Source organism: Coregonus clupeaformis, chromosome 29, assembly GCF_020615455.1.
Source record: "Coregonus clupeaformis isolate EN_2021a chromosome 29, ASM2061545v1, whole genome shotgun sequence".
NCBI classification, from domain to species: domain Eukaryota; kingdom Metazoa; phylum Chordata; class Actinopteri; order Salmoniformes; family Salmonidae; genus Coregonus; species Coregonus clupeaformis.
In genome coordinates this window covers 58618285-58645673 of record NC_059220.1, presented here as the reverse complement: position 1 = coordinate 58645673, position 27389 = coordinate 58618285, and the positions used below count along the sequence as shown (strand labels likewise).

The window sequence follows — 27389 nt, the reverse complement described above, 5'->3', positions numbered from 1 at the left end:
ACACACTACTAAAGTAGTGGAATGATTTTGTTTTGTTCATTATTAGCCTCAAGCGACATGCTAAAGATGCTAGTCAAATTCTGGGTCGGGTGGAACATCCCGACTCAATCAGTGAAGGTTACCGTGGTTGATGGCAGCCTTCCAAAAGCATCAACATGCTTCCAAACCCTCCACCTACCAGGGCACCATCACCAGTACATTTTGTAAAGATTTGATTTAATCTATCAGCATAGCAGACACATGATTAGTTTAGGAACCAAATTCTACCAAACAACCTCCTGTGCCTCCTCCTTTTCCACATATGTATTTATCGACCCACTGGTAATACTCTCAGAAAATGTTGTTATTGACAAAAATATTTTGTGACCAACTTTAGGAAACTTTAGAAAAATGTATTTGTGGGTAAACAACCCCATTTATATTTCATGTGACCAGATACAGTAATTTCTCTGTTTAGAATAGGCATAGGGAGATTGTCAATTTTGTAAAAATCTTTCCTCCTTGATTCCTCCGTCCTTCTCTCCTCAGTGACCTGGAAACTGATAAGTGGTCGCCATATGTGGGAGTGTGTCAATTTGTTAAGGACAGCTGGTCTATAAGCAGTGTAATGATTGATCTCACACATTACAGAAACAAATGGTTCGGGAGTGATTTGGGGCCGGACATAAGTGTTGCTGATATCAGACCCAAAGCAGTGATCCATGAATGTCTGAACATTTACATTACATTTTAGTCATTTAGCAGACGCTCTTATCCAGAGCGACTTACAGTTAGTGAATACATATATATATATATATATATATATATTTTTTTTAAACTGGTCCCCCGTGGGAATCGAACCCACAACCCTGGCGTTGCAAACGCCATGCTCTATCAACTGAGCTACACCCCTGCCGGCCATTCCCTCCCCTACCCTGGACAACGCTAGCGGCTGCGACAGAGCCTGGATTCGAACCAGGATCTCTAGTGGCACAGCTAGCACTGCGATGCAGTGCCTTAGACCACTGCGCCACTCAGGAGACTGAAGAAAGGTTATGGGTGGAAATAGGGGTTGGAATGAAAACCAGCATACATCGTATAGTTCTCAAAAATCAGTACCAGTTATAAGACACTTCATGCAAGCAGTTTGGCAAAGTCTAATGCCTTGTGCCATGGTGGTACACCCTAACCTCATATTCAGTTTATCTACTTTTGTTTACTAACTGTGTATATACTGCATTCTCGACATAGCCCATCCTAATAACGTTATACAGTGCATTCGGAAAGTATTCAGACCCCTTGACTTTTTCCACATTTTGTTACGTTACAGCCTTATTCTAAAATTGATTAAATCGTTTTTTTTTTACCTCATCAGTCTACACACAATACCCCATAATGACAAAGCAAAAACAGGTTAAATTTTTTTGCAAATAAACAGGTTTTTAGAAATGTTGCTAATTTATTTAAAATAAATAACTGAAATATTACATTTACACAAGTATTCGGACCCTTTACTCAGTACTTTGTTGAAGCACCTTTGGCAGCGATTACAGCCTCGGGTCTTCTTGGGTATGACGCTGCAAGCTTGGCACACCTGTATTTTGGGAGTTTCTCCCATTATTTTCTGCAGATCCTCTCAAGCTCTGTCAGGTTGGATGGGGAGCGTCGCTGCAAAGCTATTTTCAGGTCTCTCCAGAGATGTTAGATCGGCTTCAAGTCCGGGCTCTGGCTGGACCACTCAAGGATATTCAGAGACTTGTCCCGAAGCCACTCCTGCGTTTTCTTGGCTGTGTGCTTAGGGTTGTTGTCCTGTTGGAAGGTGAACCTTCCAGTTTGGTCCTGAGCGTTCTGGAGCAGGTTTTAATCAAAGATCTCTCTGTACTTTGCTCCGCTCATCTTTCCCTCGATCCTGACTAGTCTCCCAGTCCCTGCCACTGAAAAACATCCCCACAGCATGATGCTACCACCACCATGCTTCACCGTAGGGATGGTGCCAGGTTTCCTCCAGACGTGACGCTTGGCATTCAGGCCAAAGAGTTCAATCTTGGTTTCATTACATTTTACATTTTAGTTATTTAGCAGACGCTCTTATCCAGAGCAACTTACAGTTAGTGAGTGCGTAAATGTTTTCATACTGGCCTCCCCGTGGGAATCGAACCCACAACCCTGGCATTGCAAGTGCCATGCTCTACCAACTGAGCTACAGGAGGCCTTTCATCAGACCAGAGAATCTTGTTTCTCATGGTCTGAGAGTCTTTAGGTGCCTTTTGGCAAACTCCAAGCGGGCTGTCATGTACCTTTTACTGAGGAGTGGCTTCCGTCTGGCCACTCAACCATAAAGGCCTGATTGGTGGAGTGCTGCAGAGATGGTTGTCCATCTGGAAGGTTCTCCCATCTCCACAGAGGAACTCTGGAGCTCTGTCAGAGTGACCATCGGGTTCTTGGTCACCTCCCTGACTTAAGGCCCTTCTCCCCCGATTGCTCAGTTTGGCCGGGCGGCCAGCTCTAAGAAGAGTCTTGGTGGTTCCAGACTTCTTCCATTTAAGAACGATGGAGGCCACTGTGTTCTTGGGGACCTTCAATGCTGCAGAAACGTTTTGGTACCCTTCCCCAGATCTGTGCTTCGACACTATCCTCTCTCGGAGCTCTACGGACAATTCCATTGACCTCATGGCTTGGTTTTTGCTTTGACATGCACTGTCAACTGTGGGACCTTATATAGACAGGTGTGTGCCTTTCCAAATCATGTCCAATCAATTGAATTTACCACAGGTGGACTCCAATCAAGTTGTAGAAACATCTCACGGATGATCAATGGAAACAGGATGCACCTGAGCTCAATTTCGAGTCTCATAGCAAAGGGTCTGAATACTTATGTAAATTAGGCATTTCTGTTTTTTATTTTGAAAAAAATGTGCAACAATTTCTCAACCTGTTTTCGGCTTTGTCATTATGGGGTATTGTGTGTAGATTGATGAGAAAAATACATATTTAATACATTTTAGAATAAGGCTGTAACGTAACAAAATGTGGAAAAAGTTAAGAGGTCTGAATACTTTCCGAATGCACTGTACCTACTACTGTACATACCATTTTCTTTCAAAAGTATGTACTGTCTTGTGGTGGAGAAATTACAAGATTATGTTTAATACTGTTTATGCCATAGAATAGGATTCTTAGAACTCTCTCATCTGTGTCTGTGTGAACTGACAGGAGCCTCTGAAGCTGGAGCTGACAATTGATTTATGAATGGTTTGGTGATAGAACCTACAGCATGCATTCCATAGAATGAGTTGGTGTTTGTGTAATGTCAGGCACCAGGGAGAGATGGCTTGGGTATGGATAATGATGAGAGGAACCTTGTCTTCGGGGCCAAACTCTAGGTTCCATAAAATAAGCACAATCTTCATAGCAAATGCTATCTGGCTGGGGGATACTCCTTTCTCATATATCAAGTCTAACCTTTTGACTCATTCCACACATCTACTGTTTGTCATATAGACTGAGAGGGTGTATCTTTGCTATAAAATATATTTGTATTGTCTGTATGTCAGAGCTCTCGGCCCAAAAAGAGTGTTGGGTCGACCAGCCACACTTACTACCTTGTTAATACGTTTTTAATAAAGTAATATCCTGATTGGTGATTGACCTTGTCTCTCTTCATTATTGATTAGAATTTCCACGACACTATACACACCACGTGATTATATTCTGACACATGCTCACTCTAATATACCTAATCTGGATTGTTTATTGGACCCGTTCTGTCATGTCTTGATTTCTTGTAGATTTGTGTATTATTTGTATTGTATTTGCGAGACATTCTACTGCCCTGTTGGAGCAAGAAACATATTCATTTCGCTGCACCTGCTATAACAGCTGCAAATCTGTGTACGTGACCAATAAACGTTGATTTGATCATGGAGACAGGCATTGTGTCATAGTGTGTGGTTTATATGTGGTTTATATTTGTAACACACGTTAATTAGTTCAGTCACAAATACATACAAGGCAAAACAAGTGGCACTGTAATAGGGGTGAAAATATGGAAAAACACACACGTTATACTCTATTTAGATGTTCACTGTTGCAAAGGAAGAGGAGTGCCTATCGTTGTACTGAAGGCCAGAACCAGTCTTAAATGTGATGCAAGCAGCCGCAGGAAGCCACTGTGGAGGTATGGTGTGACATACAGATGTAGGATCTTAATTTGAGCCAGTTTGCTACAGCAGGAAAATAATCCTGCAGCCGCAGGAAATGTGTATTATAATTAATGGACATGTTTGTAGCGGTTGTTACATTTTTCGTAATGAAAAATAAAGTCTGAAATTTCAAAGTGGAAATTACAAACTTCAGAAGCCTTTTTAAACTTCAAATACACTACAAGTTTAACATTTCCTGCATTGATCAAATTAATATCCTACATCTGTAGGGAAACATGGAAAGGTTTAACACCAGATATACTGGTGAATTCTGGATCAGGTGCAGCGGTAGGGAGCTCGACTAGCAGGTTGTTGAAGTAGAGTTCAGAAGTAGCGACGTTGACTCAGAATGGACAGCTCTGTGAGAACAGTGGGAATAGAATAACAATATTGAGTTAGATGTCAACTGGGCCATGACACTGTGTGTGAATCTGTGCATGTACTGTTTCTGCACTTTTTAATGTGCCATAATCAGTTTTACTTATTCATAACCTTGATGAAGTTGTCACCGGTTTACTTTTTAATTGTTGGCCATTTCATACTTCAAAATATTTTCTTCATAACAATGCCTTACCTTAGGTAGCCTACAGCCTGCATAACTTGGTTTATCATCTATCATTTATATTACTTTGAGCCTCATTGTTACAATGAAATCCTGAAGTTATTATTGTTTGACTAATCATTTGTACAGATCAAAGTCTTTACAGTATGATTACAATAACTTAGCCTTTTATTTAACTGGAAACATTGCCCTCAACCCAATGGTGGAACACAAGAAAAGGTGGGGAACTGACCAGCGGAAGTCAACAGAAACAGCATGCATGTCATTGACTAGGCAACAACATATAAGTCAATGTTACAATGCACAATAAATTACTTGGCGAGCTAGCAAGTAAGCCTAGATGGAGCAAAACACAGCTAGCGGTGTCTCTTACTTTTTTAATCAGATAATGGTCCAATGTAGCTAGCTAACTAGCTGGTTAGCAAGATCACCAATACAGGATTTAATGTTAGTTGTTCATCTAACATAAACATGATGAGATTGCCATCTACACTAGCTAGCTATATCTAGTCCAACATCATTAGCTCGCCAACGTTATAGCTAGCTGGCTTGGCTAGAGAGGGCTGACTCGACGTTGTATGATGTAATTATTGAATTTAACATTCATATGGAAGTATGCTGTAAATATTTTAACATGATTTGTTGAATAAAAACAAATATATACTTACATTTGACAAAGTTGTTGTTTAATATTCTTCTAGAAAATGTTGTCCCAAAACATGGGTATTTTGACATGCTGCCTTGACATGACGTCACCACACTGTGCCTTACGTGACACAGATCTCAATGACTGGAGATAGAGTGTACATTTGTGGATTGAACACACAAACCGACCGAAAAACGGTGTAAAAATTCTGTAAGCACAGAATACAGATCCACAAGCACTTTATGTACGCAAATGCACATTCCACAGTTGTAAATGTTAGGAATTTCAGAACATTTGCTCGCAAATCATTTTAAATTTTTTCAAACTGTAGTTTTATTTGTGAGCTATGTTGAATATATTTACAGATCATGGATGTATTTTTTTATTTTTTTACTTATGCTGAACGTGCATACGGATCATGGTGTCTTTTGTGAAATATTTTTACATATTTCCCGATTTCTGGTTTTGTTTGTTATATTTTTACATATTCATAGATTATGATTTAATCAAAAAAAAATATTGTAATATATTCACAGATCAAGGTTTTATTTGTGAGTTATATTGAATATTATTATATTATATTAATATACGCTCAGATCGTGATTGACATATTTACAAAGTAAAGAAGCAAATCTCACTCCATACTTCTTCCCCTGGAAACGTGTGTGCGTGCATGCCTGCATGCATGCTTTCTTGTGGTGACTTTTGTGTGAGTGTGTGTGTGTGTGTGGTTTTAAAACAAAGGGTAGACTACTAGGGGATAAGGTGCTCTGAATCTCTGATGCTCTATTCAAAGCATTCAAGGAAGTGTATCTTTGAGAATGACCCTTAACGTTTGATCCCTGGGTAAATACTGTAGGGTTGCAAAATTCTGGGAACTTTAATAAATTCCCTGATTTTCCAGAATCCTGGTTGGAGGAATCCGGATTTCCTGCTTATTCCGGGAATCTTCCAACCGGGATTTCAGGAAAATCTGGGAATTTATTGAACGTTCCCAGAATTTTGCAACACTAACTATAACGTGGTCCTCTGTAGCTCAATTGGTAGAGCACGGCGCTTGTAACGCCAGGGTAGTGGGTTCGATCCCCGGGACCACCCATATGTAAAAATGTATGTGCACATGACTGTAAGTCGCTTTGGATAAAAGCGTCTGCTAAATGGCATAAAAAAATAAAAATAAAGTATTGGAGCTCCTCATGTGAAAAAAGGAAACAGGGAGAAGGGGGAGGAGGATTGATGAGAGAGGAGGGAGTGAATGTGGGGCAGCTAAGGTGAAGGGAGGAGAAGACAGCGTGAAATGGAATGAGACAGACAGAAGACATATGCTCTGAATGTAAATCAGCTTAGCTTAGCCGCCCAGTCGCATCAACCCCCTGGCTGCTTCCCCCTTTCCTCCTCCAACATCCTCAATCTCCAAAACTGGATCTCAGTAAGTCTATACACAGCTGTTCCCCTTCCACACCCCTGCGTTAGAACAATAAGCATCCCCTTCTCCTCCCCCCGTCCCCCCTCCTGCTCCTTTGCTTGTTATCCTCTTAGGAGCTATGGCTTCAGCAGCTCCCTTCGCATTACGCCAGCCAGCCGGCGGGAGGGGGGAGACAGGTTAGTCGTGAGTGAGTGTGTGTGTTTGTGTACATGCAATGTTGTCTACAATGGATGGATTTAGGTCTAGGTCAGGCCTACCGTCCTGTTGGTTTTCAATCCAACCCCAGTTGTAACTAACTGGTTCACCTTATCAACCAGCTAATTACTAGAATAAGGTGAGTTAGATTAGGATTGGAGCGAAAATGTACAGGATGGTAGCTCTCCAGGAACAGGGTTGGAGAGCCCTGGTCTAGGTCTTCTCAGTGCAGTATGTCTACAGGGCTCTCTGGATACTGCCTATGTACTATATGTTTGTGACTGTGTGGTGTGTATGTATTTTTATTTGTGTTAAATTGGTTGTTGAGTGAATGAATGTGACACTGTTTTAGTGAACATGTGAGTATGAGTTGGAGAGTGAGGCCTTGGTATACCCAGTCCACGTGAGCTGACCACTGTGTCTTTTTTGGGCTACCACTTTGTATGATGGTATTTTAATACCTGTGGTTAAATATAGCCCTTGAATAGAGAGGAGAGAGAGAGAGAGAACTCAAGAGAGAGAGAGAGAGAGTTTGGCTTTTACAGCACAGGTCAGAGAGAGCGAGAGAGAGGAAAAGTACTTTTCTCCTATTTGATGTGTTTGGGGAGAATGCCAAATCTCAGTTGGTAATATACTGTATGCAAATGACACTAGCAGGAGCAATACCAGCTGGGGTGGATGGGAGTTCATGGTGATAAGTACTAGTAAAGACCACAGGGTATACAACACAATAATGTGTGGCATTTCAAACCATTAACCAATATCACAATGTAAACCCTGTTGGCCAGATACCCACACAATGTATGTATCCTCTATCTCATTATTTCTCTATAGACACACACAACTCTCTAAATGCTCCACAAACAGAAACACAGTAAGTATACAGACAGGCACACACATTTATCACGGGCCACTGCGGGCAGGGTGGTAGTGTGTGTGTGTGTGTGTGTGTGTACATTGGCCTTGCAGAGAGGAGATCTGCTGATGTGTGACAGGCAGTGGGCCCAGCTGATTGACAATAGACCACAGAGCATTCTGGGAAATAAGATAAGCCACAGTCCTGTCCCTGTGTGTCACTAATTTAGGGGATTGCGGACAGAGAGGGGGGAGGGGGGGAGAGAGCGAAAGACGAAGAGAGAGTCAGACTGTGAGAGAGAGCGAGAGAAAGAGAGGGACAGAGAGAAGGAGAGAGAACTTGATAGAGAGTAAGGGAGAGGGGGAGAAAAAGTAAATGTGTCAGAAAAAAAGAGTGACAGGGCAGTGGAAAACCACACAAACTTCTTACTCCGCTCCCCTCTTACTCTTTATCAGCCATCCCTGTATCACTCTCCATACTCTTCCATCCTTCTCAGTCCCTGTCCGTACTCTTCCATCAATCCCAGTCAGTTTCTATCTGAATCAATTTTTTGCCCCCATTCCTTTCCAGCCCCTCATCTGGCTCCTTCTCCCTCTCCCTATGTGTCCAGACAGACCTAACCTTAAATGAGCCCCAGAAAGCAGACTGGTCAAATGTGACACGTAGCCCACAGGGTCCCCTTCAGCCCCAGACAGACCAGACAGGCAGGACCGGACAGCTGTCAGTCAGTCAGTCACACAGGGCTGCCCAAGACTACAGGCAGACATATATCTCACCCAGCCACACTGTCAATCACACAACCTGGAGCCAGGCAGGCACACAGGGAAAAGAACAGCAGACAGGCACCCATAATGTTCTGGAAAGGCTGATTGTATACCTGAATCAACTCTGAACATATACCTGGCTTGACTCCCTGAGCATATGTGACTAGTTTCAGGAAACAAGGTGTATGTCTCGTGTCACTACTTCACAGGAGAGGCATTTTATCAAAATGCGTTTTTTGGCAGAAATGCCTTCTGACACGTGAACTTTCATGTACCTTAATAACAAACTTGTATGCCATCTGTAAATACAAATAAAATTGTTAAATTACGAGCCTAGTTGGTTTAGCCACGGAAAAAGACAGGAACCTTCCCGCTGGCCAAAAGAAAGACATGAACCTTCCCTCACTTTCTAGCTCTGAGTCTCTACTTTTATCCAATGTAAAAATAAAATAAAATTTCAAATTTTGCTATATACTGTAAGACCGAATCGAGCCGGTCGGTCACATATATGTACCTAGCTGACACTCTGAACATACAACTGTCTCCCCTACAATCTGAGCATACTGATTACACAATAACCAAAAAATATTATAGCGCTAATGGCATACAGACACTACCTATGTATTTGGCTACTGTATGGTACATGTAGATCAGGCTTTTCTTGTTTGGATACTGTGCTTACTTAAGTACAAGCAGCTCAAGCCATTGATATAGAAATACAGGATTCTAATTATATTTCTATAGCTACTGCATTAGACAATTCTGAACTCCAGTATTATCATATCGAGGCACGCCCCCTAAACAGACAGACAGACAGACAGACAGACTAAGTAGTGCTATGGAGAGAATCCATGGAGGGAATAACACACCACAGTGACCCCAGCTCTGGTACTAGAGAGACTGGCCATATAGAGTTCACAGCTACAGTTGAAGTCGGAAGTTTACATACACTTAGGTTGGAGTCATTAAAACTCGTTTTTCAACCACTCCACAAATTTCTTGTTAACAAACTATAGTTTTGGCAAGTTGGTTAGGACATCTACTTTGTGCATGTCACAAGTAATTTTTCCAACAATTGTTTATAGACAGATTATTTCACTTATAATTCACTGTATCACAATTCCAGTGGGTCAGAAGTTTACATACACTAAGTTGACGGTGCCTTTAAACAGCTTGGAAAATTCCAGAAAATGATGTCATGGCTTTAGAAGGCTAATTGACATCATTTGAGTCAATTGGAGGTGTACCTGTGTATGTATTTAAAGGCCTACCTTCAAACTCAGTGCCTCTTTTCTTGACATCATGGGAAAATGAAAAGAAATCAGCCAAGACCTCAGAAATAAAATTGTAGACCTCCACAAGTCTGGTTCATCCTTGGGAGCAATTTACAAACGCCTGAAGGTACCACATTCATCTGTACAAACAATAGTATGCAAGTATAAACACCATGGGACCACGCAGCCGTCATACCGCTCAGGAAGGAGACGCGTTCTGTCTCCTAGAGATGAACATACTTTGGTGTGAAAAGTGCAAATCAATCCCAGAACAACAGCAAAGGACCTTGTGAAGATGCTGGAGGAAACGGGTACAAAAGTATCTATATCCACAGTAAAAACAAGTCCTATATCGACATAACCTGAAAGGCCGATCAGCAAGGAAGAAGCCACTGCTCCAAAACAGCCATAAAAAAGCCAGATTACGGTTTGCAACTGCACATGGGGACAAAGATCTTACTTTTTGGAGAAATGTCCTCTGGCCTGATTAAACAAAAAAACAACTGTTTGGCCATAATGACCATCGTTATGTTTGGAGGAAAAAGGGGGATGCTTGCAAGCCGAAGAACACCATCCCAACCGTGAAGCACAGGGGTGGCAGCATCATGCTGTGGGGGTGCTTTGCTGCAGGAGGGACTGGTGCACTTCACAAAATAGATGGCATCATGAGGAAGGAAAATTGTGGCTATATTGAAGCAACATCTCAAGACATCAGTCAGGAAGTTAAAGCGTGGTCGCAAATGGTTCTTCCAAATAGACAATGACCCCAAGTATACTTCCAAAGTTATGGCAAAATGGCTTAAGGACAACAAAGTCAAGATATTGGAGTGGCCATCATAAAGCCCTGACCTCAATCCTATAGAAAATGTGTAGGCAGAACTGAAAAAGCGTGTGCCAGCAAGGAGGCCTACAAACCTGACTCAGGTACACCAGCTCTGTCAGGAGGAATGGGCCAAAATTCACCCAACTTATTGTGGGAAGCTTGTGGAAGGCTACCCGAAATGTTTGACCCAAGTTAAACAATTTATAGGCAATGCTACCAAATACTAATTGAGTGTATGTAAACTTCTGACCCACTGGGAATGTGATGAAAGAAATAAAAGCTGAAATAAATTACATTTTAGCAGACGCTCTATCCAGAGCGACTTACAGTTAGTGAGTGCATACATTTTTTTTTTCATACTGGCCCCCTGTGGGAATCGAACCCACAACCCTGGCGTTGCAAGCGCCATGCTCTACCAACTGAGCTACACGGGGCATAAATCATTCTCTCTTCTATTATTCTGACATTTCACATTCTTAAAATAAAGTTAATTTTTACTAGGATTAAATGTCAGGAATTGTGAAAAACTGAGTTTAAATGTATTTGGCTAAGGTGAATGTAAACTTCCGACTTCAACTGTACATTCCTACAGTCACAGCCAGCATCATTTGCGTAAGAGGGAGAAGAGAGGCTACATGAGCCAGAGAGAGATGGAGGGAGAAGAGAGGCTACATGAGCCAGAGAGAGATGGAGGGATGAAGAGAGGCTACATGAGCCAGAGAGAGATGGAGGGAGAAGAGAGGCTACATGAGCCAGAGAGAGATGGAGGGAGAAGAGAGGCTACATGAGCCAGAGAGAGATGGAGGGAGAAGAGAGGCTACATGAGCCAGAGAGAGATGGAGGGAGAAGAGAGGCTACATGAGCCAGAGAGAGATGGAGGGAGAAGAGAGGCCACATGAGCCAGAGAGAGATGGAGGGAGAAGAGAGGCTACATGAGCCAGAGAGAGATGGAGGGATGAAGAGAAGGCAAGAATTTGAAGTAGGAAAAGAGAGAGATGGGGAAGAGGAGAAGGTTTCAGAGATTCACATGGAGGAAAAGTGGCAGACGTGAGGGGAGGGAAGCAGAGATGAGGAGGGAGGGTGTGTCTCACCGTTGTAGGACAGGCGGGGCTTGCTTAGACACATGATGAAGTGCACCTCCATCTCATTAGATGCCACAGACTTGGAGCAGACAGGACACTTGAACCCTGTGGAGAAAGAGAGGGAGGATTGGTTAGACCTTAGTGTATTCATGTTACACTGGCTCTCTGGCTCTCACAGCAACCATCCAACTCACAACAGTGAATAAGTGAACCAAATGATCCTAGATTATTACAAACCACTGTTCCCAACTAGAATAGGGGCGCCACAAACAGTGGCATCAACCATGTACTCACATTGAATCACTCTGTCTGTCTGTGTCTCTCTATCTGTGTGTGTCTGTCTGTCTTTTCAAGTCAGTCCCCTTTGCATGTAATACAGACCTGCCTCTTATTCACTATGTAATAAACATGTAATAATCTGTAAAAATGATGAATGTTTACTGGCATATGAAAAGAGACTGCAGATGGAAATTAGCTATGTTGCTAAATCTGGTAAGATTTTTGTTGTGCATGGTCCCTGTCTATTTTAGCTATCTCTCTTACGATGTTTGTTTTCAGCTTTGTGCATATTACAGTATTAGCAAAGCAAATAAAAGGAGATTACATCAATTCCTGGCGTGGCTCTCTCTCCAGCCACATGAGTTGAGTTTTGCATCATGAACCCTCAATACTGCTTTAACACAGACACCAGTAGTGTTCAGATGGCTGCACCCAACACTTCACATTTACACAACTACCATAAACACAGACACCAGGGCTCTGTCCCAAATGGCACCCTAGTGCCTGTATAGTGCATGTCAAAAGTTGTGCACTACACATGGAATAGGGTGCCATTTGGGACGCAACCCAGTAGTGTTTCACTGGCTGCTGCACCAAACCCTGTACATTTCACAATTACCATCCCAGATCCACAGCAAAGGGCTGGACTCACCAGTCTTATAGTGCACAACAGCAGGCCATTATCACGTTGGTCATTAAACCACTCAGTCCAGGGACCACGCTGTGCTGTGTGTACATTGCCAAAGAAAAGCTCAGCTGTACTAAAATCAGCTGGTTTTTGGTCCAATGATAACTATGCAGTCATAGAGGTTGTTGCTATTCATTCCTCGTTACGTATTTTCTCTTTATTCAGACATTATTGAAAGTAGATGTTGGGATACAGGTAGAGGAGAAACCGCATGAACGTGTCGGGTGGGTTTTATACCCATATCGTTCATGTATACTTGGGAGACTGCAGCACTATCGCTGCTCCACGCTCCCGCACCAGAATGTGTGTTTTAATGTTAATGTTAAGTCAATATTTATTTATTCCCTCAGTGGGATCAGAGTCTAAACTCTTACTTTGAGGCTTGTCTGGTTGGTCTGAGTCTGTCTGGGGTTCACTATAGAGAGCATAATGCAATAATCAGCCAGACCAGCACAGTGAGGAGAAGAGATGGAGAGATGGATGAAGAAACGCCGTAAAGGTCTAGAGCTGAAGTGAATGAGACAGCTTTATAAATGAGAGAAAGAGAGTAAGGGGGAGCTTGAAAGATACAGCAAGTGTGACAAAGGGATGAGGGTGGGATTGATAGATAGAGGGAGGGAGGAAGTAAGAAAGATAAAAGTAAACCTAGTCAGTAAACCGAAGCCCCCCCCTTGACAGCTGACCCACTTTTCCCCTGGCTGCTATTTTCAGCCCTTACTTAGGGACAGACAGAGAGAGGGATGAAAGAAATGTGGGAAAAAAGAGAGGTGCAGAAGAAAGGTAGAGTGAGGACTTTCTATGAGAGATGGTTGGATGTGATGGACAGAGACAGCCCATGGATCACCTCCCAGAAGGCAAGAGGCCAAAGAGGCCCTTTCTGTAAATGGCAAAGCAAACAGTATATGGCAGCATCTCTATGACCATTTCAATTATCAAAGAAGTGTTCAAACAGAGTTCACATGACGATACTGTGGACCTTTTACCCACTTATAATGGAATGGAAATAATGCTAATTTACCCTTTCCTATCTCAGTCACAGACTTTTGGCCATTTTCTCTCACTGAATATAGGTGTCTCTCTCGTGTGTGTGTGTGTGTGTGTGTGTGTGTGTGTGTGCGCGCGCCTGTGTGTGAACATACTGTAACTGAGAAATACCACTCTTTGCTTGGAACAACTTAGTACGACTTCCAGGGTGGTGCTGGGAACTGAAGTTTACAGTAAATCATGAGGGATTGATTGTTTTCTAGGAAATTGTGAGGTCAAATAGTGACAATTAAAGTAAATCACAAGACTGCAGGAAAACATAAGCAAACAAAGATATTCCCTACAGTGAACACAGTGTGTGTCATGAACACAGAGCTGGCCCTTTATCAAACCACTAACAAGACATACTTCATACTGGCAGAGAGAGCACAAATATCAACACAATACAATGTCCCAACCTGAAACTAACCACCACAGCAGATTCATCATACTCTTACTAAGTAATAGTAAAGCCACTGTTTACTAACCCTGAACAATGTACAGTATAGATGTCACACTGTATAGATATCAAGCCATTGGTATAGGCCTAGTAACTATGGAGTGGGCATGCTCTGTTTCTGCAGAAGTGAAATAGAGCCGTCACACCGTGCTTCTGTTAAAGTGTCCCATGGCGCCACTCCACAAAGCCGACACATTTCTCAACCCGAGCCGACTGACTCAATCTTTACTCCATGCATTTTTTATGATACCTCTGCAGTCCTGCCCCATTCCCCATGGTCAATGATAAAGAATTACAAAAATACTTGTGTCTCGGAAGCTCATAAAATGTCCATGACTGGCCACCAGCATTATGATAGCTTCTTTCCTTAGGATCATTACCCCCTCGATATTTGCCCCCCCTTCTTCAGAAGCGCTTAAAATGTGAATAACTGTGATTTGAGGGTAAATTGTGAACATTAACCCCCCCCCACATGTGGTTTACATTGGTTTGTAAACCACACTCCGACTGAATCAATACAACAAGTTATCACAGTCTCACTGCAGTATTAGACGTTTTCTCACTTTTCTCCAAATGTCAAATTTTGAAGTTGCTCCAAACGTCACATTTTTTAAGTCAATCGATAGTAAGGCAATGGCTAGTAAGGCAAGGTCCTGCATCTGACATAATCTTTCACTCATGTGGCACAAACACCACTGCGTAATTACAATTAAAATACTGCCTAATCAACTAATTTACTCCATAGGCCAAAACTGTGAATCCCTCTTCTCATTCAAGGACAAATGTTAGCCAGATGAACTTCGGACTGAAACTTCAACTGGAAAACAAGGAAGGAAATGCATTGATAGTTTTCTGGTTTCGAATGAATAAAGTATTCACTTTCAGACCTTAGTTTCCAGATGTTCCCAAATACCTTCATCATGACACATCCTCAGCTTCCAAGCCAACATACTATTTTCATTAATTGTAGCAATTCATTTAGACAAATGTTCTGCTTCTATCTTGAGCTTGTCTTCACTTTATAGCAATCTGTACACTTCATGAATCATGCATCTCTAGTTAAAGCAATTCCGTGTTATATCCTCAAGCATTCTGCATAAATGATATATAATATTTGATGGTTGATATAGATTAGAATATCATAAAATAACATGTATTAGATCAAAGGAGTCCGTTTCAGTGGGTTTAAAATCCATGGATGCCTACCCATATTTTTCTCAGTCGGAGCTCGCTTTTTCTGAGTTCCCAGTTATCTTTAACGCACTGAAGTCAGAAGTTGGAGATTTCTAAATTCAGAGTTCCCAGTTGTTTTGAACACAGCAATAATCCCAACTATGGCTGTTATGGTGACCGTATTACCGCCACACCGGCGGTCACGAGTCATGATGGCAGTCAAATTCCACGTGACCGTTAAGTCACGTTAATTATGCTTCTCCAAGCTCTGATGCTGCTGATGGTCATTAGTAGCCTACCAAACTTGCTAACTGCCTGGTACTCAGCACTCTATTGTCCCTCTAATCACTCTGACATCAATGCAAACATAATAAAAAATCTAATCAAACACTTCATGAGAGCCTGTGAGCTCATATTGCGCAACATTTCTATAGGCTATACAATTGCAAGAGAAACCGATTATACACGTAACGTTAGCTAGCATACCAGCCAGCTAACGTTAGCTAGCTAGCTAACAGTATGCTTTAACTTGCAATGAAAATGACTTTCTGACAAAATTAGAGACTGCTGTAGCTGAAACGATTACCTACACATACTGAGCAGCTCATGTTATAGACCAAAGCATGCTACATGGCAGGCCAATCCGAACTCATCTCTCAGCATGTCCAGCCCATCCATTATCTCAGCCAATCATGGTTGTCTTTTTCCGTGGCTAAACCAACTAGGCTCGTAATTTAACCATTTTATTCGTATTTACAGATTGCATACAAGTTTGTTATTAAGGCCCAGAAGGCATTTCTCCCAAAAAACGCATTTTGATAACAAATAAATGTTAACGTTCAAATGCCTCTCCTGTGAAGTAGTGACATGCGACATACGCCTAGCTTCCTGAAACAAGTCACATTTATAAACACATTATAATGCACAAAACTCAAATATCATCAGCTAGTCCTGACTGAATTTTCCCCTACATTCTAAATGACATTCCACCGGATCAGTCCTTCCTCAGAGAATCATGTAGGGGAGCGATGAAGAAGGGAAGAGAGGAGAGGTGGTATGGTGGTAGATGGCCAGACATAAACTCAGTGACACAGCACTGAGAGGTTCAGGAGTAGCGTTATGAACAGTGCAGAGAGGCAGGCAGACAGACAGAGCATTCATCCCAAATGGCACCCTATTCCTTATATAGTGCACTACTTCAACCAGAGCCCTATTGGTCGAGGTCAAAAGTAGTGCACTATATGGGAAACAGGGTGCCATTTGGGATGCAGACAGAGATAAGTCACCATTAAAGGTACAGATCGGAAGTCTGTGGCTGCCTCTAGCTCCTGCTCCAATCAAATGGCAAGCAGGCAGTGTTACAGCTAGCTCCCTGTAATACCCTGCTGTCTAGAAAGCCTCTGTCTCTCAGAAGAATAAACACCTTGCTGTTTCTTGCCCTCTTTCTGTCAGGTCAAGGACATCACTTGTTTACTGTCTATCACAGGTCATTAGACTAGACAACATGGATAAGCTTATTAAATGAGTGACCTTGTTTGTTTGTGTATGCCTGTGTGTATCTTCTTTCCACGTGTCTGGGCTGGTTGTCCCTCTAATGATGATACTAAACGCTGGAGTGTATGAGCATGTCTAGAGACCTGTTTAGTCCAGAATACAGGACATTATGCCCATACATGGATAGTAGCCATTTGATTACATCACATTCAACTCAATCGCAACTCAGACAACTCTTTACCTTACCGGAAAGAACAGCAGTTTCCATGGAAACAGCTGAATGAGAGAGGTAAAGACTTGGAGAGGGAAAGGGGGAGGAGAGTGCCGTGAGAGAGACATACTGACCTATTGTTGTGTTCCTCGCTAAACTCTTTGATTGCAGGAGGGAATGTGGCCTTAGATACAGGTGAAATGGGGTGTAGAGTGTGGTTAGGAGGGAGGTGTGTAATGGCAGTGGGGTGTATTGTGTGGGAGAGACTAGGGTATCATTACACAGTGAATGAGACAGTATGGGCTGCTTTGCTGTGGTGGGAAGCACTGGGAAACGATGTGATTTAGGTTTGTGATGCTTAATGACATAGAAAGCATTCTGTGATCAGTGTGATGCTTGCTATACAGTGGCATCATCTGCGTTTTGATTGACAGGGGCTAATGCCCCCTGCTACTGAAGTCAAAGGTTTATCTATAGAAAGTCTCTGCTGTATGATGACATGATTTAGTCCCTGCACCATGGCAACGGTTGCCACTGCCTTTGCCTTAGCCCCCGGCCCACTGTCCTTCTAATTGGCCAGAAGTTTGCACTTGTGGCGTCCTTTTATTAGAAAGGTCTGCCGGCTGTCACTCAACAACAGACTGGCTGTGAAACACTTGTGACAGGAAGTTTGTCAGAGGAACATGTCAAGCCTCTCTCTCCCTCTCTCTGTTTCTTCCCTCTCTCCCTCCTTTCCTCCATCTCTCCCTCCCTCCCTTCTTCCCTCTCTCCCTCCCTCGTCCTCTGCGTCTGGATGAAATGAGTGTGTGAGGATATTGTGGGGGTGGTAAGGAGCAAACAAGTGTACATCTTGAAAATAGCAGTGACAAGAAACGTGGTTGTCACAGATGCAGCAACAGAAACCCCTCCCTTAGCCATCCAGTGTAGAGTGTGTGTGTGTGTGTGTGTGTCTTTCGGCGTCTGTGTACACTGTGCTGAGCTAATGGGAGAAAAGAGAGAGAGAGATAGAGAAAGAGAGTGTGTGAGGGGAAGGGAAAACATAAATAAATTGAGAATGACCTATATTGTTGAATTCCGCTGCCAGACAGTTCAGCACAGATGTTCAGATGTTCAGTTCAGCACATCCCATCATTCCTAAAAGACTTGCCACTAAAACCCAGCCACAACATTGTGCGTCTACAGTAGTATAGGTGTGTATGTGTTCATGTGTGTTATCTTCCTCATTATTTACATTTAAATTTAAATGGCGGTGTACACAAGTGAATGATTGCTTATGGCTCTAATCTTAGAACAATTACATTGGCTTCTGCTCAAAGAGTTCAGTCAGTGCCTCTGCTCTGCTCAAATCGGTGAGTGATTACTTAGCTCTGTGATGGGTGAGTGAGCACCGTGGGTCTATCACAGGAGGAGAGATTACACAGACCATTGCTAAAGGGTCTCTAATCTGAGAGTGCATAACAACAACAGTAGGTGAGCAATTTACTAAGTGACAATGTAGACAGGACTCTGTTCAGGAACTGCATCAGTAGAGGGAGGCTTTTCTCAGTGTTGTTTACTGTTTGCAGCTGGATCAAACAGTTGGCTATCAGAAGGAGGTTTCCTGCCAGGATCAGACTAATCAGGCTGTCATACACTATTAATAAGAGTATTAATGCAGTATCAATGAGGCTGCATGGAAAAGGGCAGGCCCAAACAGCCCAGTTGGTAAAGATCAGAAGGCTCTGTAATATTTGTAATGCTTAAAGCCTAAGAAGTACAGTATACCCCATTGTCAAAGGGGATTTTTGATGTGACCTTCTGTCAGACTATGGGTTTTAAAGTATGAATTACATTGTTTATTATGCAGCAGAACTGTCTACTGTCTACCTACCATGGTGGTACCTCACCAGCGTCTTTCATGCTTTGCAGACTGTCAGTACTGTTTCTAGTTTGACTAATCAATTGAAGGCAACAAGATGTCTGACCAATGCTCCACTGTGATAAGAGAAAGGCTCCAAAAATATATATTTTTAATGGTTCTATCAATCAATTCTGCAATTCCACAGTCAAATCCATACTATGATAGGAGTGTGACCATACCAGACTGGAGAGTTTGAAATTGATAGAATTTAAGATGTGGTGTCTCTGTCTGAAAACTTGCTTCATCAGAGAAATGACATGGAGCTCAGAAGGGCGTTATTGGAAATCTTTAATACTGTTTGTCTAGAATGGACCAGTGTAAGGCAGTATAGGCATAAGCCTACATACTGTAGGAAGGACTTCACTTTTCAATCCTCATCGATAGTCGATGAATCTGAAACCTGAATACATTCACCCCCCACTCCCTCACCACTTCCCAAGGGCACTTGACAGAGGCACCTGTGATCAGCCTTATTAACAGCCATTTTACAGAGAGGGCAGAAAAAAGCAAAGAGAGACTCCATGTCTTGAAAACAGGGCTGAATTATGTACCTGAAGCAGGACCATAGCCTTATCCTTTATGCCCTGCTCACAGGGAGCTTCTCAGTCATAAAAAGGAACAGCAGGGTCGCCTAGCGATAAAAGGCAAACAGTCTGGATGTTGACGCCTGACTTTCCCTCCTGTGGGTTTAAGGTTTGGGCTTTGGTAATGAGTGCCTGGGGACCTGAGCCAGTGTCGTCAGTATTCTGCAGCTCAGGCCCTGACAAGCCCAGTCAGTGAGACATATTGTGGTCTGAGGTAAGCAGATGATAACTGTGCCCCCCCCCACACACACACACTTCTCCTCTCTAATCATAAGCTTGACTGAGCCAGATTTGGCAACATGGCTTATTAGTGTCATTTCTCACAACAAGGTATTGGGGACAACCTGAGATGCATAAGGTCAGACACGCAACAAACCCCTGATTAACTGCCCTGATGTATGCACATGCACACAAGCACATGCACACACACACACACACACACAAACACACAAGCACACACACTAATTCATGAATTAAGTTCCATGGATGACAGGGAAGTTTGCTGATGACATCTAGGCCTAATATCATTGCATCCCTCTGTAATCCCTGATAACATGGATGTGTGCAGCCAGCCATGGGTGACTGTGTTGATACTTACCACTGTGGGCGCTAAACCACCGGGGTGCAATGTGCAGGGGCAAGGTGTCTGCCAACGACCCTCGGGAGCCCAGATAGAGCATACCGTCCGTGTGATGGCCGCCGCCCGTTTCCTGGTAGCCGTTACCATGGGCGGCGTTAGTGCCAGACCCCCCTCCAGCTCTATCCGAGTCTGTTCCTCTGGGGGTATAAAACCCAAAGGGCACCGTAGGACTATGTTCTATGCCCATCCCAGCCACAGAACTCACTGAGCGGCTGCGTAACCCCATTGTGCCACTTGGTCGGTAGTGCCCAAAGTGGGCCGAGGGTGGCACTGCGCTGTCATCCGCCGAGACACCGTGAAAAGCACCCCGGGGCCGCCCTGCCGTACTCTGCTTGCCCCCCATCCAAATCACCCGATACAAATGGGTGGGGGCTGTTGAAACGGGGCTCCGCAGAGAGTCGAGAGCCGTCACTGGAATCACCCCCGACACGCCTGTCTGCAGTGGATTTGATCGCCCCTTGCCAGGGACAAAACGGCACCTTAAAAAAATCCCGGTTGTCAAATCTGACTAAAGCAGCTGTGTATAACAGACGCAACAGCCCATTTCCCTGACCGGAACATGAGCGACTCGAATGTTTTGATTCAGCTCAACCGAGAAAAACGAGAATTTATAAGAGGATGATGTCAAATTAATAACAGAAAAACAATTTCCCCCGATAAAGATAAGCAAAACGTTTTCCCCTCACAGCGAATGACAGGACAGCCTGCTCCAAATCACAACAGGGATGATGACAAGCACAAAGCGCAACAACGGTTCCGACAGTCGCGCTTCTCTGCAGTAGCCTAGGCTACCCCCCTTTTTAATGTTATTATGTTTGTCTTGAAGACTGGTTCAGCTGATCATAACCATAGCCATGACAACTGTTGCTGTCTGCCTGCCAGTCTGTCTTTCCAACGACGTACGTGTGACCGGGTCCGCTTGTTCTCCGGTTCCCGGAGATTCGGGTCAATGTATGCCGCTCCCCTGCATTCTCATATCCGCGCGCTCGCTCTCACTCCTTGCTGCTGGTAGACAATGGAGGCGTTCAGTGCGCATACTCGGATTAACAATGTAAAGCGTGTGAAGAGGGAATATACAGTAGTCTATGTATATTCTTAATCACGAGGAATTGATTCAAATATTGTCCTCATTGTCTGTCTATCTTCTAAAAATCCAATGAAGGCGTTTGTCTGGCTCGCCCCAGGCTACCATGTCAGACGAATGCAGTGTGAGCAGAGGACAGAGATTGATATGAACTAGTAACGCTGTCATAACCAAGTTAACATGCAGATGGCACAGCATTCACATTTTTTACCATATGCTGAATTAATGAGATGATTGACTAATGACAATTAGCAGCTTAGAGGTATTTCCCCCAAATAGGCCTACTTGTTATTGGCATGAATTTCACACAATTACCATACAACTGTTTATTACTGTTCTTAAACTATAAATAAAAAAACAATAAACACTATTAACCATTAACAAACCCTTTATAAACGGTACCTACATGTAAATTATTACTGCCGCTGTTTGCTATTAATTAGAACTATTAATCATGCATGCATCAAAGTTTAAAGACAAATGATATACCATGAAACACATCAAGTGTGTGTGTGTGTGTTCTTTTATTATTTGGTGTGTGTGTGTATTTTATTATTTGGCGTGGGTGTGCCGTTGTGCCACGAAACACATCGTGTGTGTGTGGAATGTATTAGTGTGATGAGGATGATCTCTTTGATTTAGGCTAATGAGCAGGTTTGCATGACAGCACAGTCAGGTGTGACAGACACCTGTCACTCCCATTCACTCCTGCAGAATAAAGCCAGTCTAACTCACAGTTTCTCAGATTCTCATATCTCAGGTCAAATAACCCAATTCAGGACATCATTGTTGATGTATAGTCATTGCTGCTGCATTAAACATACACACACAGAGAGACATACAGGCACACACACGAGCACTCACTCACACACACGCATACAACAGCCAATTCGGATGGGACATTAAACGGGTGTCCGGGATCTCTGTGGTCACTAAAGATCCCATATCACTTATTGTAAGAGTAGGGGTGTTAACCCCGGTGTCCTGGCTAAATTCTCAATCTGTCCCTCATACCATCATGGCCACCTAATCATCCCCAGCTTCCAATTGGCTCATTCAATCATCCCTCCTCCTCTCCCTTGTAACTATTGCCCAGGTCATTGCTGTAAATGAGAATGTGTTCTCAGTCAACTTACCTGTTAAAATAAGAGTAAAACAAATAAAAACAATTAGGTAAATCTACCAACTTCTTTTTAAGAAGGGGCAATTCCATGGTAACAGAATGATGCTGAGACTAAAAAAAAAGCACTTTAAAATGTATGTCAAAATGCAGATGCAAAGTTTGGTAACAGTATCAGGGCACTAACAGCACAACCCATCATTCTGTTACCAAACGTTGAATCTGCACGGCTCTTCAAGAAAATGTGATTTTGTAAAATCTTCTGTGGAAATTGTTAAAAGTAGTCCTTGTGCATAGAGTGATGTATATTCTTTAATAAATTAGAAGATAGAACTGGGTTAATCACGAACATTGAGTTAGAATTGTTTGTTACTGGGCTAGGAATATTATTGGGGCATTTCACTGTGTGTGTGGGGGAGCAGAGAGAAACTGCCCTAGGGTCAAAGTGCTTGCTCTTACTTGAATCCATGGCTGCCTTTTGTCTCTCTCTTCAAACATAGTGAAGGGTGCGGCACCAGGGTTGAATAGAGTTTGGGCTAGACCTTTGTCTCCTTGGTATCTTCTTGATTGATTACAGCTTGAGGGGGTGAGGTACAGGGGAGCGGGTGATTGGTTGGAGTAATAGTTCAGCCGTCCTCAGGGACAGAGGAAGTGGGCGGAGTGATAAAGAGCGGGAAACCGAAGAGGGAGGGATTTAGAGCTAGAAGAGTTGGGGAAAATGGTATATAATGGGACGTGAGGAAAACAGAAGGGTGTGCCCCTCTGCAGACGGGTATCGGCTTTGTTGAAAACTTTAATAAAAAGTCATTTCTTGATGCAACAAAAACTCTGTAAGACGTTATTTGTAATAAAGTATGGTGGTTATTTTCCACAACAAGAGTTGTATGGGTGGCAGGTAGCTTAGTGGTTAAGAGCGTTGTGCCAGTATCCGAAAGGTCGCTGGTTCTAATCCCCGAGCCGACTAGGTGAAAAATCTGTCGATGTGCCCTTGAGCAAGGCACTTAGCCCTAATTGCTCCTGTATGTCGCTCTGGATAAGAGCGTCTGCTAAATGACTAATAATAATAATAATGGTTTGTTTAACCTTGCAATCATTGGTTTTTGTTTGACATACATTTTAAAGTGAAAAATCTGAGTCTGAGCATCATTCTGTTATCATGGAATGGCCCAAAGGTAGCCCAACCGGCAGCAAGATGGTGCTATTATTCCTATTTAAGTTGTTTGTCGGTTGTTGTTTTGATTAAATTCTATTAGTTTTTTTTGTGTGCCAAAATTATACTAGCATACTCCTGTCTGAACATACATTAATAAAATAATTCAAAATACTACACCAGAGAGCATCATTTAGCCACAGAGGATCAATAGCTTCTAAAAAATACCTGTGGATTAAGTTTTATTGCAAGCACTTACTGTCATGAAGGCTGGAAGTTGGGCAGCGCGCATGCCAAATATAGAACAGTTTGTTGCATTGTGGCCATAGACATATAATCCATAGAAGGATTTTAGAACCTCTAACCCCGGCACTTTGACTGTTAAACTCATGGGTACCCTAGAAATGGTTGCCAATCCTGATTTTAATGGAAACGGCATCTATGGAATATATTTCTATGGTTGGTTGTGGCTGTCAATTTCAAAATACAATCGTAGGCATACCGTTTGGAAAGCAAATGCCTACTGCTAAAAATACATTACTAATCTGTCTGTAGAAGCTAAACACAACTTTTGAGCGTTTCTGAGCTAACAGCACTATTTTTCAAAGTAGTTTATTTTAAGATAGGCTATTGATTGCCACGACGCATCGGCCATGACAGGTGAGTAGCCTTTATCTTCATCATAGGGTGAGTCAGTGTCACTGGAAAGTTTATTTTGTAGCATACTGTAGCCTATAATAAATATATATATATATATATAAACAATTGAAGTCGGAAGTTTACATACACTTAGGTTGGAGTCATTAAAACTCGTTTTTCAACCACTCCACAAATTTCTTGTTAACAAACTATAGTTTTGGCAAGTCGGTTAGGACATTTACTTCGTGCATGACACAAGTAATTTTTCCAACAATTTTGACAAGTTAAACAATTTAAAGGCAATGCTACCAAATACTAATTGAGTGTATGTAAACTTCTGACCCACTGGGAATGTGAAGAAAGAAATTAAAGCTGAAATAAATCATTCTCTCTACTATTATTCTGACATTTCACATTCTTAAAATAAATTGGTGATCCTAACTGACCTAAGACAGGGAATTTTTACTAGGATTAAATGTCAAGAATTGTGAAAAACTGAGTTTAAATGTATTTGGCTAAGGTGTATGTAAACTTCCGACTTCAACTGTTTATACACTACCAGTCAAAAGTTTGGACACACCTACTCATTCAAGGGTTTTTCTTTATTTTTACATTGTAGAATGTAACACATATGGAATCATGTAGTAACCAAAAAAGTGTTAAACAAATCAAAAATATATTTTATATTTGAGATTCTTCAAATAGCCACCCTTTGCCTTGATGACAGCTTTGCACACTCTTGGCATTCTCTCAACCAGCTTCACCTGGAATGCTTTTCCAACAGTCTTGAAGAAGTTCCCACATATGCTGAGCACTTGTTGGCTGCTTTTCCTTCACTCTGCCGTCCGACTCATCCCAAACCATCTCAATTGGGTTGAGGTCGGGGGATTGTGAAGGCCAGGTAATCTGATGCAGCACTCCATCACTCTCCTTCTTGGTAAAATAGCCCTTACACAGCCTGGAGGTGTGTTGGGTCATTGTCCTGTTGAAAAACAAATGATAGTCCCACTAAGCCCAAACCAGATGGGATGGCGTATCTCTGCAGAATGCTGTGTTAGCCATGCTGGATAATGTGCCTTGAATTCTAAATAAATCACAGACAGTGTCACCAGCAAAGCACCGCTCCGTGATGTCATCTCCTATCACAGAACCATTGTTTTTAGTTCCCATAACGGTGACTGGTAATTCCTTCTCTTCAATCTCTACTGCAGTGATAGATTCCGGATCAGCAGGGAACCTTATAGATGGGGAGCTGGTCTCTGAATGGGGGTTGCCCACCGTGCCACTGCCATCTCCGCTACATGGTCACCTCACTGGACAATAAACCCCTTGGATCAGGCACCATTACGCACGTCACTCTCCCCATCACCATCACCATTCCCACACTACCGGAGCACCACATGGAGCTGTCATTCCACATCGTCACGTCACCCCTTCACTGGATCGTCTTGGGATTGCCCTGGCTCAGACTACACAACCCCACCATCAATTGGATCACCAAGAGGATCACAGCCTGGTCCACCTCATGTTCCAGTCCTTCGTTAATGACGTGTTCCGGGACATGCTGAGTAGACAGGTGGTGGTGTACATCGACGATAACCTGATCTACTCGGCTACGTTCGAGGAGCACGTCAGGGACATCCGAGCTGTCCTATTCCGCCTCCGGGAACACAGCCTGTTGGTGAAGGGGGAGAAATGCGAATTCCACCAACAGGCCATCTCCTTCCTGTGATTCAGGATCAGTCCTCAGGGAGTGTTCATGGAAGGAGTGAAGACGGACGTCGTCAGGTCATGGCCAGTCCCCACCACCATCAAGGGCCTACAGAGCTTCCTGGGCTTCGCCAATTTCTACCGGCATTTCATCAGGTCCTTCAGCTCCATAGCCGCCCGCTCACCTCTCTCCTTAAGGGTGGGCCTCAGAAGCTGGCCTGGAACCCTGAGGCTGACGCTGCCTTCAAGAGGCTGAAGGAGAGGTTCACCACAGCGCCCATCCTAAAACACCCAGATCCAGCTCGTCCTTTCATCCTGGAGGTGGACGCATCGGAGGAGGGCGTGGGTGCGGTCCTCTCCCAGCGGCACGGTAAGCCAGAGAAAATGTATCCCTGTGCCTTTTTCTCTAAAAAGCTTACCCCCGCAGAGAGGAACTATGGAGTTGGAGACAGGGAGCTGTTGGCGGTGGTCCTTGCTCTGGAGGAATGGAGACACTGGCTGGAGGGCGCTGTCCATCCATTCCGGGTTCTTACTGACCACCGGAATTTGGAGTACATACGGGCAGCGAAACGGATGAACTCTCGTCAAGCCAGGTGGGCCCAATTTCTTACTCTCTTTCAATTTATTCTGTCCTACCACCCAGGATCCCAGAATGTGAAAGCCAACGCACTCTCCAGGATGCACCATACTGGAGAAAGGAAGGATCTGGGGGGTCCTATCCTGCCCTCGCCTCTCATCGTTGCACCTGTCGTTTGGGATGTGGACGAAGACATCCGCCTGGCGGCTCAGCAGGACCCAGCGCCTGTGCCAGCAGGACCCAGCGTGTATGTACCCACCAGTGTCCGTGACCGCCTGCTGATCTGGGCGCACACCACCCTTATGGCAGGGCACTCTGGTATTACGCGCACCTTGCATTCTCTAGCCCAAAAATACTGGTGGCCCACCTTGGCTTCTGATGTCTCCCGCTATGTCAACTCCTGTTCCGTATGTGCCCAAACAAAGACACCTCGGAACGCCCCGACAGGCAAACTAGTTCCTCTCCCAGTGCCTCAGCGACCTTGGTCACACCTGTCCATAGACTTTGTCACTGACCTTCCACATTCTGACGGCTTCACCACAGTCATGATGGTCGTAGATCGGTTCTCCAAATCATGCCGTTTTTTGCCACTATGTCACGCCCTGACGTATAGAACTCTTGTTAGTTGAGTCAGGGTGTGGAAGTTCAATGTTATTATTTCTATGTTTACATTCTAGGTATTGTATTTCTATGTTTGGCCGGGTGTGATTCCCAATCAGAGACAGCTGTCGCTCGTTGTCTCTGATTGGGGATCATACTTAAGTAGCCTGTTTGCCTACCTTAGTTGTGGGATCTTGTTCTGTGTGTAGGCTTGTATTTGTATAGCCTGAGGACTTCACGTTACGTTG

The 27389-nt window shown here is 43.3% G+C and overlaps 2 protein-coding genes across 3 annotated transcripts in view; one reads left to right on the top strand and one right to left on the bottom strand.

Annotated features, from left to right (window-relative positions):
- LOC121576726 (E3 ubiquitin-protein ligase znrf1) overlaps positions 1–21468 on the bottom strand; it is a 35031-nt gene extending 13563 nt beyond the window's left edge. The window contains exons 1-2 of the mRNA XM_041890118.2: positions 20220–21468; positions 11819–11914 (exon numbers count right to left, since the gene is read on the bottom strand). Of these exons, the coding sequence (XP_041746052.1) occupies positions 11819–11914; positions 20220–20604 (481 nt within the window). The 5' untranslated portion in view covers positions 20605–21468. The remainder of the gene's footprint in view (positions 1–11818; positions 11915–20219) is intronic.
- LOC121576727 (DNA replication complex GINS protein PSF3-like) overlaps positions 1–27389 on the top strand; it is a 44667-nt gene that overhangs the window by 5307 nt on the left and 11971 nt on the right. The gene's annotated exons all lie outside the window — the stretch shown is intronic.